At 38.3% G+C, this 17,258-nt stretch overlaps 3 protein-coding genes across 3 annotated transcripts; 1 reads left to right on the plus strand and 2 right to left on the minus strand.

The window, feature by feature from the left end:
- The first annotated feature begins 3,642 nt into the window (after nucleotides 1–3,642).
- Nucleotides 3,643–11,090, plus strand: LOC126794393 (lon protease homolog 2, peroxisomal). Its single transcript, XM_050521102.1, has 17 exons — nucleotides 3,643–3,870; nucleotides 4,151–4,263; nucleotides 4,367–4,472; nucleotides 4,688–4,857; nucleotides 5,019–5,110; nucleotides 5,286–5,465; nucleotides 5,557–5,640; nucleotides 5,797–5,924; nucleotides 6,709–6,910; nucleotides 6,995–7,201; nucleotides 7,352–7,482; nucleotides 7,970–8,183; nucleotides 8,319–8,621; nucleotides 9,091–9,285; nucleotides 9,982–10,227; nucleotides 10,323–10,424; nucleotides 10,632–11,090. The coding sequence occupies exons 1-17, from the start codon at nucleotides 3,764–3,766 to the stop codon at nucleotides 10,713–10,715; spliced, it is 2,664 nt and encodes an 887-aa protein (XP_050377059.1). The 5' UTR covers nucleotides 3,643–3,763; the 3' UTR covers nucleotides 10,716–11,090.
- Nucleotides 11,091–11,773: 683 nt separating this feature from the next.
- Nucleotides 11,774–14,255, minus strand: LOC126793731 (H/ACA ribonucleoprotein complex subunit 4). The gene is made up of 2 exons (XM_050520341.1): nucleotides 14,150–14,255; nucleotides 11,774–13,609 (listed from the first exon to the last, which is right to left on the minus strand). Exon 2 carries the CDS (start codon nucleotides 13,604–13,606, stop codon nucleotides 11,891–11,893), a length of 1,716 nt encoding a protein of 571 aa, XP_050376298.1. The 5' UTR covers nucleotides 13,607–13,609; nucleotides 14,150–14,255; the 3' UTR covers nucleotides 11,774–11,890.
- Nucleotides 14,256–14,901: 646 nt separating this feature from the next.
- Nucleotides 14,902–16,167, minus strand: LOC126795240 (ATP synthase subunit delta', mitochondrial). The gene is made up of 2 exons (XM_050522083.1): nucleotides 15,906–16,167; nucleotides 14,902–15,246 (listed from the first exon to the last, which is right to left on the minus strand). Exons 1-2 carry the CDS (start codon nucleotides 16,161–16,163, stop codon nucleotides 14,902–14,904), a joined length of 603 nt encoding a protein of 200 aa, XP_050378040.1. The 5' UTR covers nucleotides 16,164–16,167.
- Between the last annotated feature and the right edge of the window lie 1,091 nt (nucleotides 16,168–17,258).

Below are 17,258 nucleotides of genomic sequence, written 5' to 3' on the forward strand. Positions count from 1 at the left end.
GTTCCTCAATTCTGGTGTACCTACCAATGTGATACCTCAACTCTTAATCGTACCAATGTGATACCCAGACTCTAGTATTGCTATCATTGAAGTACTTCCGTCAGTTTTTTTCAACTTTTCCATCATCTTGGTGAGGTGGCAAGTACGTGAGGCCCACAAAAAAGGTTAAAAGATAAAATTAACCCCATCTGAGAGGAGCAATGTTTTTCCCGCCCTTTACCTTGAGAAAGACACCCAACAATTCCAATTTTGGCGCCAATTTTCCCTCCATACTCCTTAATTTGTGTCTCTTATCTAAACTAAAGAACTACCGCCAACCAGTCGACCACAATCTGATAAAACCTAGATCAATCTCGTTTTCTATTTTTACCCTAGCACTTGTTAAACTAACAGAATAAATATATAATTTTATATGAAACATCTCATTTCCACAATCTCATAAGAATATAGAAACACATAACTTAACGAAATTCAACTACATGTTTAAGTACCATTAGTTCTTACAAGCAAAAATCATGGCAGATCAACATAAAAGGTGGTAACTAATGGTACTTAACACATGTATTTGAATTTCGTTAAATTATGTGTTTCTATATTCTTATGAGATTGTGGAAATGAGATGTTCCATATAAATTTCTATATTTATTATGTTAGTTTAACAAGTGCTAGGGTAAAAATAGAAAATGAGATTGATCTAGGTTTTATCAGATTGTGGTCGACTAGTTGGCCGTAGTTCTTTAGTTTAGATAAGAGACACAAATTAAGGAGTATGGAGGGAAAATTGGCGCCAAAATTGGAATTGTTGGGTGTCTTTCTCAAGGTAAAGGGCGGGAAAAACATTGCTCCTCTCAGATGGGGTTAATTTTGTCTTTTAACCCTCTTTGTGGGCCTCACGTACTTGCCACGTCACTAAGATGACGGAGAAGTTGAAAAAAACTGACGGAAGTACTTCAATGATAGCAATACTAGAGTCTGGGTATCACATTGGTACGATTAAGAGTTGAGGTATCACATTGGTAGGTACACCAGAGTTGAGGAATTGTTGGTGAAAAAAACTCTTTTTTTATAAAGATATCAGTTTTGTACCATCCCTTTTGTATAGGACAGGTGTGCGTTATTCTTCTAAATTTGATTTCCGGTAAGGAAAAACAAACATCTCTATCGTCAACCACCTTTTCCCTTCATTGAGATGACGACTGTTCTATAACTTCAACACACATGACTGACTAGAGGATGGGAAACAACTCAAAACACCGCCGAAAGAAAATTAAATATTGCATGCAGTGGCGGATTCAAAATTTACAATTTGTGGGGACTTGAATTTTTTTCCTCAACTACCGAAGTGAAAGAAATTTGTAGCGCATACAATATTTAACTATAATGTATTATATATATACCTTATTAATGTGAAAATAGCAATCCATTAATAATTACCATAAGTTTAGTCGATTACAAAGAGAAATTTGGAATTGATCAAAGAGCGTAATCAAAATTAATGCATAATGAAAATAAAATTGATTAATTATAAGTTGAAGAAGTCAAAGAAGATTGGAAATAAATTGAAAAATAGACACAAAAATTTATATTTATTGGGATTTGATCTTGAGTGAGCTTGATATTAACAAAACTTAAAAACCAAACACACAAAACTAGACGAACATATGTCATATATTTAGTTAATTATTTCTCAAATTCTTAGAGGGACTTGAGTTTCGCCCCAAACCACCTAAATCCGCGCCTAATTGCATGTAGGTAAAAGTTGGCTAAAACCCAGAGTAACCTAACTCCACTAGGACTAGTCAGACTTAAAAGTCAACTACTAACCACGACCGTTGTAGACAAACAAACCTACCACCTCCTGCGTGTACACACCCAACGGGAGAGTTATCGTCAATGCCGGTGAGTACATTAACACAAAGGTATATATAGTCATACAAAACTCTCCTAAAGAGAATAACGATATCATAGAGGCAGCCTAGAAGAACACAACCAGATTGTACTCTATCTATCTTTCCAAAAGGACTCCACGCACAAATTTCACTTCATACACTAAAAATATGTCGAGGAGAGTAATAATGATAATTTCATCCTAGAGTTTTCTTTTACGTCATTATAGTATCCAAAAATAACACATACTGTAGATTGATCAATCATATCAACCCACCCTTGTCAGGCATGGTTCTTCTTGATGATGTTATATGTAAGGTCAAACGGCGTAAACTTAATTTAACCATATTTATATATTGATAAATATGAAATAAAAAGTTTTGGTTTTGCAATCGTTACCCCAATATTATGATTAACTATCTCTCGAAAACCGGTATCGCGTGAAATTTTACGTCTTTCATTTCCTATGCAATACATGTTGTTTATGTATCTAGTAGAACTCTAGGAAATTTCATGCATGTTGTGTTGTTCTTGCTCCGGTCTTCCTAATCTCCTATGACTTATGGATGAAGAAAGCTTTAGGTCTCATTCGAATACTATATCAAAATTCAAAAGAGTTGAGCTGTCATGATCCAATAGTAATAATAATATCATGAATTGTTGTCGATGGATCCTGGTTTAAAGACACCTTTTTAGGAGGACTTAATTGGATTAGTACTGCATATATAATTTTTCGTTGGTTTGAACTTTAAATCTCCTAATAAAACAGACGCAGCCCTTGGCCCATTCCATAATTAAACAATAGAGAGAAATGTACGAACCAAGCTCGATGATTGTTTCTCAACTGAGCTGGTTCCGAAACGATTAAAATAAAAAGAAGCAAACATTGACAATCCAACACGTTTCTCATCCATTACCAAAAAACTATATAAAAAAAGGTTAATTCTGGTATGACTATTTGTACAATTTGATAACTGATATATAAAAACGGATAATTTAGTACATGAAGTTCTCATTTGTAAGTCATTTAGTACCTCTATTAATTTTAATCATTTTTGGGTTATTTTCGTTATTTCAGTTCTAGTCTCATCATATCTGCATTTTTCTTCAAATGTTTTTCGTATAATTTTCTATCTTTGGAGATAATTAAATTGATACATATGCTCCACTTAGCATCTACTTCACATATAAAAAAAATAAAAAAAAATTAGTAATAGACTTATTGCATCCTAATTATATTATGCAAGGAAAATAAATTACATTTATGTAGTCTTAATTTTTTTATTCAATAAATATTTTTTAAATTACTTATAACTAAAAGTAATTTTAGATTGATAACTACATTACAAAATTATATACGTAAATCATAATAAATGTTAAATGGAAGAGTTATTAAATTTTTTGTGATCATTTAGAGGCAGTTTGAAGCAATTATGAAAAAAAATGAAGTAAAATAAACCTAAAATGATAGAAATAAGTTTAAAAATATGGTCAAAATTAACTCAAATGGCTTATATTTGAGAAAATGTACCAATTTTCCATTTTTATACATTAGTTACCATAATCATATATCAGGTACTATGGAAAGAATTTATGCTAAAAAAAATTGATCGCAAGAGAAATTCCATTTTCTAAATCGCCGGACAACAAAATCGAGTATATTTCCTCTCATACCCACCAGAAAAAAAAAACAAACTCTGAAACTCACTCGTCGCCGTTTAAAAAAAAAAAGATGGAAAACCAACTTCGTCTACTCAAAACTCCAAATAAAACCAAACCCACACACATAGCATTCACCACCTCTCTCTCTATCTCTCTCTCTCTCTCTCTAAAATCACAGTCAGCTTCTCTCTCTCTCTCTTCAGTTTTTTTCAGCATGGCGGAATCCGTCGAGCTTCCCGGTCGCCTCGGTATCCTCCCCTTCAAGAACAAGGTCCTCTTGCCCGGCGCCATCATTCGAATTCGATGCACTTCCCCCAGCAGGTCTCTAATTCAGCTCAACCCTTCTCGATTCCTTTACCTGTCTGTTTTCGTGCGATAAAATTTGCGCATAGTGGAGAGTCTGAACTCAGCTCCAACTATTCGCAAACTTTTCGGAAATTCGGTTAGTCACGGCCAATTGGATCAATAGTAGTCGCTCACACTGGTTGATTTTTGAGCCGTAGTTTTGTTCATGATGATTAAAATTACTCAATTTTCTTATGCATTGTTCATCATACTCATGGGGAAATGGGTTGAGTTTTTATTTTTAAAACTGGTGCAGTGTGAAGCTGGTGGAGCAGGAGTTATGGCAGAGGGAAGAGAAGGGATTGATTGGCATTCTTCCGGTCCGAGACGCTGCCGAGGCAGCAGCAGTTGGACCGATGCTGTCTCAAGGTGGGTTCTTCTTAGTTTCTCTGTATTATGGTATGTTGACTCTATGTGTGATAGATTGAGTTAGTCATGAGAGGAAATTTCGTGTTGGACATGATAATTTCAGGCATGGGAAGTGATTCTGGGGAGCGCAGCTCGAAAGTTCAAGCTGGCACGTCTGAAGGTCAGAGAGTGGATGGCAAGAATCAGCAGGATATTCATTGGCATACCAGGTATACTCGACTTTCAAAGTCTTAACTTTTGGTGCACATGATTAAGGTGTTTATACATTATGTCAATGAGTTTAACTGCACTTTAACTACGTTCTTTTTAATTTGATTCTTTTGTTTTGCCTGTAAGTCGATCAATATTCACATGTTCTGTTAGGAAGTTTTCCCCTTTTTGGTTGTAGACTAATTGCATGATATTGTTGGATGTAATCTCGTAGGGGAGTTGCTGCACGCGCTCTACATCTCTCAAGAGGAGTTGAGAAGCCAAGTGGGAGGGTTACATATGTAGTTGTCCTTGAAGGTTTATGTAGATTCAGCGTCCAGGAACTTAGTACAAGAGGAACATATTATACTGCACGGATATCTCCTCTTGAAATGTCAAAATCTGGTAAGCTGTTAGCTTTCACTTGATTTTTTGGCTGAAGATTTTTTTTGCTGCTTGATATACTACATATGGTTTGACCAGCCTCGTTGTCTTGTTTTTACTAATAGTTTGATTTGTTTGTACATGCTGATTGTATTGATATCTTTCATATTTCTTATCTTAAGAAATGGAGCTAGTGGAGCAAGATCCTGAATTCATCACATTGTCTCGCCAGTTCAAAGCAACTGCTACCGAGCTTATTTCTGTTCTTGAGCAGGTAATACTTTTAGGTATTATCTTCTTTTAGGGTACTGGAATTAAATCTAGAAGAAAATCATAAGTTATTTATGCATTAGGTCCTCTAGCGAAAAGTGGGTAAAGATGAATTACAGACCCTAGACATACAGTTTCATATTTTCAAATCAGTATCTTAAATATTTTTGTGCTCGCAGAAGCAAAAAACTGGTGGAAGAACCAAAGTACTTCTAGAGACAGTCCCGGTTCATAAATTAGCAGATATATTTGTTGCTAGCTTTGAGATAAGTTTTGAGGAGCAACTGTCTATGTTAGATTCAGTTGATCTAAAAGTAAGACTTTCAAAAGCTACCGAGTTAGTTGACAGGCACTTGCAGGTAATTGTGGGTTCATTTGTCCTTGATTGTAGCACATTATCACGAGACTTCTATTAATTTCTAATGATTCATGTTGGGGATATTGTGACAGTCTATACATGTAGCAGAGAAGATTACACAGAAAGTTGAGGGTCAATTATCAAAATCACAAAAAGAATTCCTTTTGCGTCAACAGGTTTGCTCTCATAAGTTCTCAATTTTAAAGCTCACATCTGCTTGTTCCTGAAAAAGTAAGGAATGGGCCTTCCTAATAGACTGTTGTTTATATCCATTACGTACTACACACGCTAATCATTATTCTACTTTTCCTTCTATACTGAACACATTCAAGATGAGAGCTATAAAGGAGGAGCTCGGTGACAATGATGATGATGAAGATGATGTAGCTGCCCTGGAAAGAAAGATGCAAAGTGCAGGAATGCCTTCAAATATCTGGAAGCATGCACAAAGGGAGTTAAGGTATGATTTTCTTAAAGATAAGGTTTAATGGTTACTGCCATTTGGTCTGGCACCTAAAGTGGTTCTGGTCACCAGATAATTTAACATCGATTGTCATGCTATGGTTATTAGTACTAATAGAAATTTGTTGTGGCCTGACTCTTATTTAGCTTGAGCTTTATCTAATATATGTTTATGGTCCCCAAGCAAAGGTCTTTGGAGAATAATAAGTTTTCTACGTAACTTGTGTTTACATGTTGCCAATGTTGGTGTGAGAATATTTTTGTTGGGACCCAAGAGATAGTCACGTTCCCTTCTATCGATTTCACTCAAGCTTGTTACTGACGATTGATACAGTGTGCTGCCAGTACATGTACCGGCTTACATCATTCATTTTCTAGTCCTGGTAGTGATTGATTGTAATAACCAGAATGCTTTATACCAAACTATGATAAATTTGAATGTCAAAATGATACTTAACTGATACAACTAGCATACCTCTGTGTTTTATTTTACCTATGATTTGGCTTTCACCGAAAGGGATATTTGGTAGGTTGCAAAAGCTACGTTAACAGTACCCTCATCAAGTTGTTCCTTGTCTCTTGTGATGAGAGAACTTTAGTAAAAAATTTCCAAAATGAGCAAATTGTGAGTCATGATTGTCAAATTTCTGAATATGTGAAGGTTCAATGCTTTTATCCCACTTGCCTTCATTGTTTTGTCAAGTAGACAATTTGCTTGAATTTCTAAAGTTCAGTTGCAACTTCAATGTCATTTATTTACTTTATTCTCTTCATGTTTTCAGGAGGCTTAAAAAGATGCAACCCCAGCAACCTGGATATAATAGTTCACGTGTTTACCTGGAGCTACTTGCTGATCTTCCTTGGGAGAAGTCTACTGAAGAATTTGAATTAGATTTAAGGGCTGCAAAAGAACGTCTTGACAATGATCACTATGGTTTAGAAAAGGTCAAGCAGCGCATCATTGAATATTTGGCCGTCCGTAAGGTGCCCATTTGTGTATCTCTAATGTTCTTATGTCTTGTATCTTATAGAGTTTGATGCTTATATGCTGGTTATTTTTCTTTGCAGCTTAAACCAGATGCCAGAGGCCCTGTGCTGTGCTTCGTTGGCCCACCAGGTGTTGGGAAAACATCTTTGGCATCATCTATTGCTTCTGCCCTGGGCAGAAAGTTTATACGCATATCCCTTGGTGGTGTCAAGGATGAGGCTGATATTCGAGGACATAGGAGGACATACATTGGAAGCATGCCGGGGAGACTCATTGATGGGTTGAAGGTATCCTATTCTTTTCACCATCATTCATGTACCTGATGAAAGTTATTGGATGCTTGTAGCAGCTAATGATTATCTAAATTACTTTCCATACAAGACAGATAATTATAGAATTAATCAGTAATTAATATTTCTTAATTATTTTGTATTCAGAGAGTAGCTGTCTGCAATCCTGTCATGCTGCTTGATGAAATTGACAAGACCGGTTCTGATGTGCGTGGTGATCCAGCTTCAGCTTTATTGGAGGTTCTTGATCCTGAGCAAAACAAAACTTTCAATGATCAGTATCCTAATCGCTAGCAATATTCTTACTATAGGCTAAGTTTGAAGAAATATGAAATGTGTTTTTGATTTATGAATCCCAAGTTTGACCTTTGAGGCTTTAAGCTAAAGTTAAGTCTTGGACAAAATGATCTTCTAAATAAAGAAAGAAAATTTACAAATATATCAATATCACCTGTGACATGATGACTCGAATTCTGAATTTGAATCAGGATAGATTTATGATAAATTTTCAACAGAGACTTCCAATAAATCCTATGCCATTCTCTTCTGCTTGCGTGGGTTGGAGAGTCAGGTTCTTCATGTAGAGCTGTTACATTTGTAAGTTTAAAAATTCATGAGCAAGGTGTGAAATAAGGTCTGTTATTCATATGCATGTAATACACCTTTAGCTTTATAACTGATAAATATCATTCTGCTAGAACCAATAGGGGTCTGTATCTTTTAAATGTGAATTGGTTCAAGTGGTTCCTTGATTCAAGGCCTTAGCTATTTGAATGTTCCGTTTGACCTTTCAAAGGTGATTTTTGTGGCAACTGCAAATAGGATGCAGCCCATTCCACCTCCACTCTTGGACAGGATGGAAGTTATTGAGTTGCCTGGGTATACACCCGAAGAAAAGCTGAAGATAGCCATGCACCATTTAATTCCACGAGTTCTTGATCAGCATGGGTTAAACACCGAGTATCTTCAAATCCCCGAGGTAACCATGCATTCAATAATCATGTTATTCTCAAGTAGATTTTTAGACACATTCAAGCTGCCATGGCTTAAAAAAATTGTTTTCAGTCACACCTGGAGTCTGTCTATATTATGACAAATGCCTCTGTTGTGGCAGGAAATGGTGAAACTTGTAATTCAGGGGTACACCAGAGAGGCTGGTGTTCGGAATCTAGAGAGGAATTTGGCTGCTTTAGCTCGTGCAGCAGCTGTAAGAGTTGCAGAGCATGAGCAAACTGTCTCAGTGAGCAAAGATGTGCACTCTCTTGCTTCCCCGATAGTGGAAAGCAGACTTGCTGATGGTGGAGAAGTGGAAATGGAGGTTATTCCAATGGGTGCAACTAATCACGAGATATCAAGCACTTTCAAGATTTCTTCGCCACTGATTGTGGATGAAGTTATGCTGGAAAAAGTGTTAGGGGTAATTATCCTTGTCATCTTATAAAGTAGGACAGGTTAATTTACAGTTGAAATAAACATCTGTTGTGTGTAAAATGAGAAAGTAGAGTAGCTGGGAATCGTCTTTGGGTGTGATACAATCAAAGAAATGTGCCATTTAACAACCCTGAATGACCCAACTCCATGGTGCAGTGTTTATTTTGCTTCCTCTTGTTTGTTAGGTTTCTTCTTAGTTAAGAATGCACTTCAGGTATTCATGATTGGTAGCTCTAAAAGTGATTCTTAACTCACTATGGAAAAGAAGGATTTGGGATTTGGGTTGCCTTTTGTACCACTTTATCGGTCTAAACTTTGAAGCACCTCTTGAGATGTGGTCAAGAAATTAGGAATAATTTTTGTACCCTATGCGTTTAGGCTCTCATTTATACTCTTGCAGATGACTTGCTTCAAGCTTATGAGATTCTGAGGTCTTCAGTTGTTTTAAAATGCAGCCTCCTAGGTTTGATGACAAGGAAGCTGCAGAACGTGTTGCAACTCCTGGTGTATCTGTTGGGCTTGTTTGGACTTCTGTTGGTGGAGAGGTTCAGTTTGTAGAGGCTACAGCAATGGCAGGAAAGGGTGAATTACATCTCACTGGTCAGCTTGGAGATGTTATAAAAGAATCAGCACAGATAGCACTGACTTGGGTAAATTATATATTTTAAGATTTCTTGATTTATTTGATGTACTAGCTCCGCCCTATTTTTTCATGAGTCAACCATTTCTGGTGGTGCTGTGAAGATAGTATTTTTGTGTTTGGTCTTATTCATTTTCCATGCATGCTGGGGTTTTCATCTAATTTCTAAAAAAATTAAGCAACACTGGGTTTACTCCAAGCAATAGGATATCGATCATGAATCATTCTCATGTGTGTGTGGCCTGTGTATAGATAGTAGTAATTTCCAGGAATAACACCTACACTGGATTAAACTTTTGGCTGCTAGTAACAGCTTAAGAAAAGCTATTAATCTGTACAGTCACAAGCTATTAGTCAACCTTTTCTTTTTCTTTTTTTAGGACACTTTTTGGCTCACTTCATGCCTTCACGGTCACTTAATCTTGGGTGGTCACTTCATGAGCACTTATTTTTAGGCTCTCATGTGCACGTATATTCATGTATCTGTATAAATTACTTATTGCAATCTTTCTCGTCAACCGATTTGGCTAGCTGAGAACTTAAATACGGTATTTGTATAGGAATGGATGTCAATTTTCTCAATTGATTGTTCAAGTTCTCACCTCATTATCTTCAGCTCTAACCTTATTAAAGTTTTTTTTTGGCTATATAATCATGCTTTGATAAAAGAAGAGGGACCCATAAATTTTTCTTATTTAATCTCCAGGTAAGAGCCAGGGCAACTGATCTAAAGTTGGCAGTATCAGAGGAAACAAATCTTCTGCAGGGTCGGGATGTTCATATACATTTTCCTGCTGGCGCTGTACCTAAGGATGGGCCTTCTGCTGGTGTGACACTGGTGACTGCACTTGTTTCACTATTCAGTCAGAAAAGAGTAAGGGCAGATACAGCAATGACAGGAGAAATGACATTGAGGGGTCTCGTACTACCTGTTGGTGGTATCAAGGATAAGGTATGCTTACCCACCCCCATGACCATTTCTTCTTATAGGATTATGCATATGTAACTTTTTACCTGTCTCTGCACGTATGCCTTGCAATTCTGCAGGTGTTGGCAGCACACCGTTGTGGTATTAAAAGAATCATTCTTCCTGAGAGAAATCTGAAAGACTTAACTGAGGTACCATCAGCAGTGCTGGCCAGTCTTGAGGTAATTCTGGTTTAATGTTATCAAACGCTTCTCAAGTTTATAGTTGATTGTATGACATAAGATGGAATTTTGACCACATGTTTTAGTTTCACATTCTTTCAGCTTGTTTGATGTTGTGTTGTAAGTTGTAGTTCAAGTTGATGGCCTTTTCTCTACAGGAGGAGTGATTGTGGGCACAATCTAACTTTTCGTATTGTTTCATATCAGATTATAGTAGCAACACGAGTGGAAGACGTATTAGAGGAGGCTTTTGAAGGTGGATGCCCTTGGAGACAGCATTCAAAATTATGACATGCCCCTTGGAGAGGAAAATATTTACACGCACCTGTAGACTGAAATACTGACTTGCCTACGGTGGTTGTAGGCTTGTAGCTGACAATGGAGGACACTAATTGTTCAGCAGCTGTCTTAGCTGCAAAGACGCAAGATATACGGCTATACGCAATCACTTCTACCAGTCATGGCTTGTGATAAGATGAATTGAACGTGGTCATGGAAGAATATGAAAATACTAGTTCATTTCCTTTTGAGAGTTTGTATAAAATCTCGGGATGCATTGTTCTTCATTCTTATCAGGCTGCATTTACCGAGCATGAGCAACTGCTATATCTCTTGTTAATGTCCCTCTGCTACATTTGCCCAAGTAATCATAATCTAATTATGTCATCTGTATAAATGTCATTGATTATTTTAGCAAGGACGCCTGTCACTCACTGCACTCTTGGACCTAATGCTTTCCGATACTTCACCACCTGAATCAATTAGTCAAAAATACTTATAAATCAGAATTATCTGCATGCTTGAATGTCATGCGGGCAAGTGCTTCATATTCCTCATGAATGCATAAAGTTCGTCATCAACCTTGGTACGAGAATGTTGTGAATGGCTACAGGTCTGGCATCAGGACAATTCTGTAAAAGAGCTTCCTAATGCTGTTACTGAGGGGCGGATAAAACTTCTCAAGCAATTGACTGATTGATCGAACTTGAGACAATTGTTCTGCATTCGGAAACTGCCCTGGGTGAAACACTAACGAACCACAAGTCAATTATCAGCGTTAACGTCCCTCTCGCTAGTCGACTCGAGTTTGCACTGGCTGGTGAGTCTGTCAATCACAGCGTCAAAGCCTAGAGCAAGGGGAGACTCGAGTTATACAAGGGATCACATTTGCTCTACAATCATGGTCTCAAATCAATACTCAAACAGAATCACTTGTTAGTTAATACCCTGATGCACAAACATTATCAGCCAGTGTATCAATATATATTGAAATGGAGCCGAGGATAATGTAAAATAACTCAATTAAAATACTCGCTTATGAAGAAAAACAGAAGAATACAAGGCTAAACTGATAAATAACTTACAATATATAAGATACGAAAATCCAAAAGTTAGATGGAAAAATTCTCATTGTAGATGAAAGAAAGAGAGGCATACACTAAAGACACTACTACTAGACCCTCCATCTATTCTTCGTCAGCATCCGATTTATCCTTTCTCTTCTTCTTTTTCTTTTTCTCACTCTTATCAGCCTCACCATCACCCTTGCCGTTATCAGTGGCAGCGTCAGCCTCTTTGTTTTTCTTCTTTTTCTTCTTTTCGGACTTTTCAGTTGCAGGTGAACCAGCTTCTTTAACTTTGTCCTTCTTCGCCTTCACTGACTTCTCCCCATCTGAAGAATCCACAACACCATTGTCTTTATCCTTTTTCTTCTTCTTTTTCTTTTCTGTCTTCTCAACTTCAAGCTCAGCTACTTCTTCACCTTTGATTTTCTTTGCAGGAACTGGAATAGGACTATCAGTGATTTCCTCTTGTTTGCGCTTTTTCTTCTCTTTCTTCTCCGAAACAGAAGTCGGCTCAGTGGCAACAGCTGGTGCAGCAGCAGACCCCGCAGCAGCACTTGCAATAACAGAATCTCCACCTGTCGGTAAAACCACATTCCGGCTCCATTCTGGAGGGGTATTCTCAGTAGGCTTCCCATGCTTATCCAATTTCCCTTCTGCAATCAATTTCTTCTTCATGGATGCCCTCGGTCCCAATCCCCACTTCCTAGGATAAGTATCCCTATCCATCACCACCCTCTTAATCTTTGCCACCACACCATGATCACAAGTTGCCATCACGGCAGTGGTCATCTCAGCAATTCCCAAAGCAATCGCTTCCCCTTTAGTAGTCATAAGCACAACTTCCTCTCCTACCTCAATTTCATTCTCAAACCTCAGCAGCCCAGGAATCATCAACTTGGCACCATAGCAAATGGCATTCACTGCTGAGTCCTTGACAACTAATCTCTTATGACTGGTCAGAAGCACCTCAAGCGGCATGATAACCCTCCTCAAATAACTCTCATCCCTATTAGTATCATAGGCCCATTGAGCATCCATGACATCATGCATGGTAACCATGTTCTCTTTCTCACCCATAGTCCCAGACCTAACCCTCCTAAGCTCTTGCATATGCCCTCCCACACCAAGAAGCAGGCCCAAATGCACGCACAGTGTTCGCACATAAGTACCTGCCTCACATGAAATCCAGAAAACAACCAGATGCTTTTCAGCGTCAAACTCAAGAAGCTTGCTTTCATAGATGGTCCTAATCCTAAGCTGCCTCTTGACTGCAGATATCAAGGGTGGCCTCTGAAACACAGCACCAGTGAGGGATTCAAGGGCCCGAGCAACCTTGGCAACATCAGGCACAGCTGAATGCAAGCGTGCAACGCAGACATACTCTTTTCCAGCACCTTGCTGAGACTTGACAAGCCGTGTTGCTCGGTCAATACAGACAATAAGATTACCAGTAACCTTAGGATCAAGGGTACCACTATGACCAGTCTTCTCAACACGAAGGATGCGTTTAATCCAAGCAACAACCTCATGGGAAGAGGGGTTTGCGGGCTTGTCCAGATTAAGAACACCATATCTGATATACTCTGCAAGAGGCCGCTTCAGGGGGGAGAATCCCGAGGGAAGAGGTGTGTAATGTCCAGTCCGAACATTGAGGCGGTCATAGTTCTTGAGAAGAATAGGCCACTGAGAGGTGTCCAGGGAGGGAGTCGAGCTCTGGGGCTTGATCATGTAGTCTTTGTCCACATCAACGTCTTTCTCCCTACTCTTCTTCTTCTTCTTCTCACTATCCTTCACTGACATGGCCTTGACTGGGGATTTTTCATCGTCTGAAGACATTTCCTGCAAAGTACAACAGGAGAATCAAAACAAAAATAGCTGATAAAACCCACTATCGAATCACTTCTCGTATATTCAACCACACAACATTTTTCCGAGACTAATGAAACTTTACCAATAACAGGGGTATTATGTAATTGGTTTATTCCCATCATCAACATCCCTGGTTTTAAAAATCGCAAAACAATCAATTATCAAAACAACCCTATCTGCTTCTACTACATTATAATCAGTTAATCACAACTCCTAATAACCCAAAATAACACGAACACATGAAGCTGACACAACATAAGACCCTTTCTAATTAAAACCCACAACGATTCCATTGGTCCCAAACCCAGTTAAACTAACCTACAAACACTTCGACCTAAACCCTCAGAAATGACAAAACATCACGTACATATGATAAAGAGGTTCAGAACATTCCAACAGACCAATGACAACAGTAAGGTTCAGTTCAGTTCAGTTCGCTGTTCAACACAATACGATAAAGTTCGACATGAACAACGCTAAAGAGGATAGATAGAGTAGGAAAGCACATACCTTTGAGTTTGATTTCGGCTGGGAAGCAAACCCTTTTGGGATTTGGACAGTTGAGAGAGGGCGGCCACCTTAGAGAGGGTTTCTGACTCTCACTCCTCACTTCGCCTCAATCTTCTAAAACCCTAGCGAGGTTTAATAGCATATTCTCGTGAGGGAAGGGATAGTATGGTCAATGCACACGGAGGGTAAAGGAGACTTTTCGGGATTCTAATGATTCAGTTTGCTGGGCCATGCAAGGACAACTCGGCCTAGTTTTCTTTTCGTAGTTTCAGTGGATGTTTAGGTTAAGATGCCTTCGGATTTTCATAAGCTCGTCGAATTTTTTAATAACAATTCGAATGTAGCAATGGCGTAGTCTCAAACTTCGGTTTGGTAATTATCATATCATTTTTATCAAATGGTTTTTTGTTTTTGGTCAGAATCAGATGGTATTTTGTTGAGAAAAAGATGGATGAGCAAGCGCTCTACAAGAGTTCATGATCTCTTTATAGGGCCATGAGTGACATATAGTTGTTATATCCTCTAAGCCAAAAAAAAGGGCAGTGAACCAGTTATGAGTTGTTACAATCACAACCTCCAAGAAGGTGATCGCAACTTTGAGAAACAAGAAAAGAAAAAAAAAAGGATTATGTAATAATGCTTTATTTCATTCAAAACTCACTGGCGATAATTTGTCAAGATGAGCAGAGTGCTCATTGCAATGAAGAGAGAAATAACAAAAAATTGATTGTGTGTGGAACCATAGTAATTCATTAGCCAGTTATAGCAGAGTTAAGAGCACTATGGACGTCGACACCTATCTGCGCTTCGGCTTTCTCCAGATCGGTTGTGGCTGAACTGAGCTTCTGAGTAAAATCTGCAAGCCCCTTCTGGACCAAACTCGCATCAATTTGGTCAATCGGCACAGCTTCCACGGCAACTATATCAGCAACGGAATTTGCATGAATAAAAGCAAAGCCACTGCTGATAAAATATTTCTTCACGTCACTCCCATCGTGCACTGATAAAACTCCAGGCTTTAGCTCCGCAATGGTTGCAACATGGCCAGGCAACACACCCATCTGTCCAGTTGTAGCTGGTATTATGACCATGTCCACCTAAATCACATACCTAAACATTCTTAAAATGGATTTTAGATCAATACACAAAATGCAATGGTAAGTAACTCAATGTTATCACCAACATGGCATGCATATATAAAAAGGGAAATGCTCCACGCATATCCGAATTCCAATCTTTGTTTGGAACGCTATATGATTCACAAGAAGCTTCAATAATTTCTACTTCAAAGGATATCAATAACCCAAATGTAATAATGAAAGAGTATCAACCCTTGAATAGATCATGAATGCAAATTTCTAATGACACGAAACAATGAAACTGATGTACTTTTAAAGGGCACAATGCAGTTTATCGACGAGTGAAAAAAGAGAGAGATCATAAGCAGTCAGGAAACAAACAATACTTCGTAGAACGAAAACTCAAACCAAAACTTATTTAACAATTTACATACTAAGCTTTCCGCCAGCTTTCCTCCACAAATTTTATACATATTCATTGTAATTCCAAGTAACACCAAGATTTGAACCATCTAAAAAAAATCAACAAAATCAGTCCACATACAAAACGTATCGATCTCCTGCATGCTATCCGCACCAGAATAAATTGAAGTTTTTCGACAAAAACTTGCTAACACATACAAAATATAAGAAAAACGAATCACTAACCGAAAATATATGATATCTAGGGCTCATACCTCTTTGCCAGAGAGCTCAGAAGAATAAGGGAGGACGAAATTGACTTTCATTTTGGGAGGGAGGGAAGAAGGGACGGGAGGCCGAGGCTCCATGTAAGTTGATGGAGTCCTGGGTGGATCCATGTTTGGCATCACTTTCTTCCATGCCTCCACAAATGCTGGATCGGTTGATGGAGTGGTGGCTGGGACCTCTGTACAGAAAGGTCGTGGCCGCAGCCAAGAAGCTCGACCCAAGAAGCGTGAAGCTTGACGAAACATGACAAGTTTGATCGGTGCCTTTTCTGTGTATGTTTTGTCAAGTTATAGACCAGAACATAGTGAAATGTAAAAGAATGATGTAGTCATCATGTGGAAAATATGGAATTGTAGATGTGTTAAATAGCGACAAAACGAGGTCTATGAACCAACGGTACCAATACTGTCTCAACTTAGCCACCTCACATGTGTTGAGTTTTAATCACAAAAGACCTCGGTACAATTGGGTATTATCCACCTACTTATAATCTCTATTTTATTTATCACTTCTTAAATGTGAGATCTCTCCTCTCCAACATGTCCCCTCTCGTGCAACCTAATTTTTAGGTATGCATGTGACAGATTAACATCCCACATACTAGGACAAAATAAACCAAGGTCCAGTAACCAACGACACTTGGTGACCATCCAATCGGAAACCCTCCGATGACATGATAATGACACTCATCTTGGGCCCATGACAAAGTGACACCCAACTCATACCCACGACAGATTAGAGACGCGACTGGAGATGGACTTGCTCTAATACCATGTTAAACAACGACAAAGCGTGGTTCGTGGACCAACTGTACCGATACTGTCCCAATTTAACCACCTCACATGTGTTGAGTTTTAATCACAAAAACATCGGTACAATTGTGTATTATCCACCAATTTATAATTTATATTTTATTTATCACTTCTTAGATGTGAGATTTCTTCTCTCCAACAAGATCTCATCAACTATATGGAAGAAGTTAAGTCAAACATGTCCCGAGTGTTAGGAAGCTTTTTAGTTATATCTGCATTGAAATCGGAGTTAATTTTGCACTCTTTTCAAAATCAGTCGACACTTCACTTTCTACCATCTCGTATACTTGGTTTTTCCCTAGGTACCTTCTTCTATAGCAAGTTCAAAGGTGTATCCGTGTATATCTCCACTCCTATCGTATGACACCATGCCAGTTCTATCAACCGTACCATTTCTCAAACTTAACTACAATCAGTTGATGATTGTGGGCATCTCTGACGATGAAGTTTTTGGTAGATTCATCAGTAAATGAACTTCGTCGCCACTAATTAGTATTGCTACAACTGTCACAAACTCGAAACTATTTG

The sequence above is a fragment of the Argentina anserina genome, chromosome 5, assembly GCF_933775445.1.
Source record: "Argentina anserina chromosome 5, drPotAnse1.1, whole genome shotgun sequence".
NCBI classification, from domain to species: domain Eukaryota; kingdom Viridiplantae; phylum Streptophyta; class Magnoliopsida; order Rosales; family Rosaceae; genus Argentina; species Argentina anserina.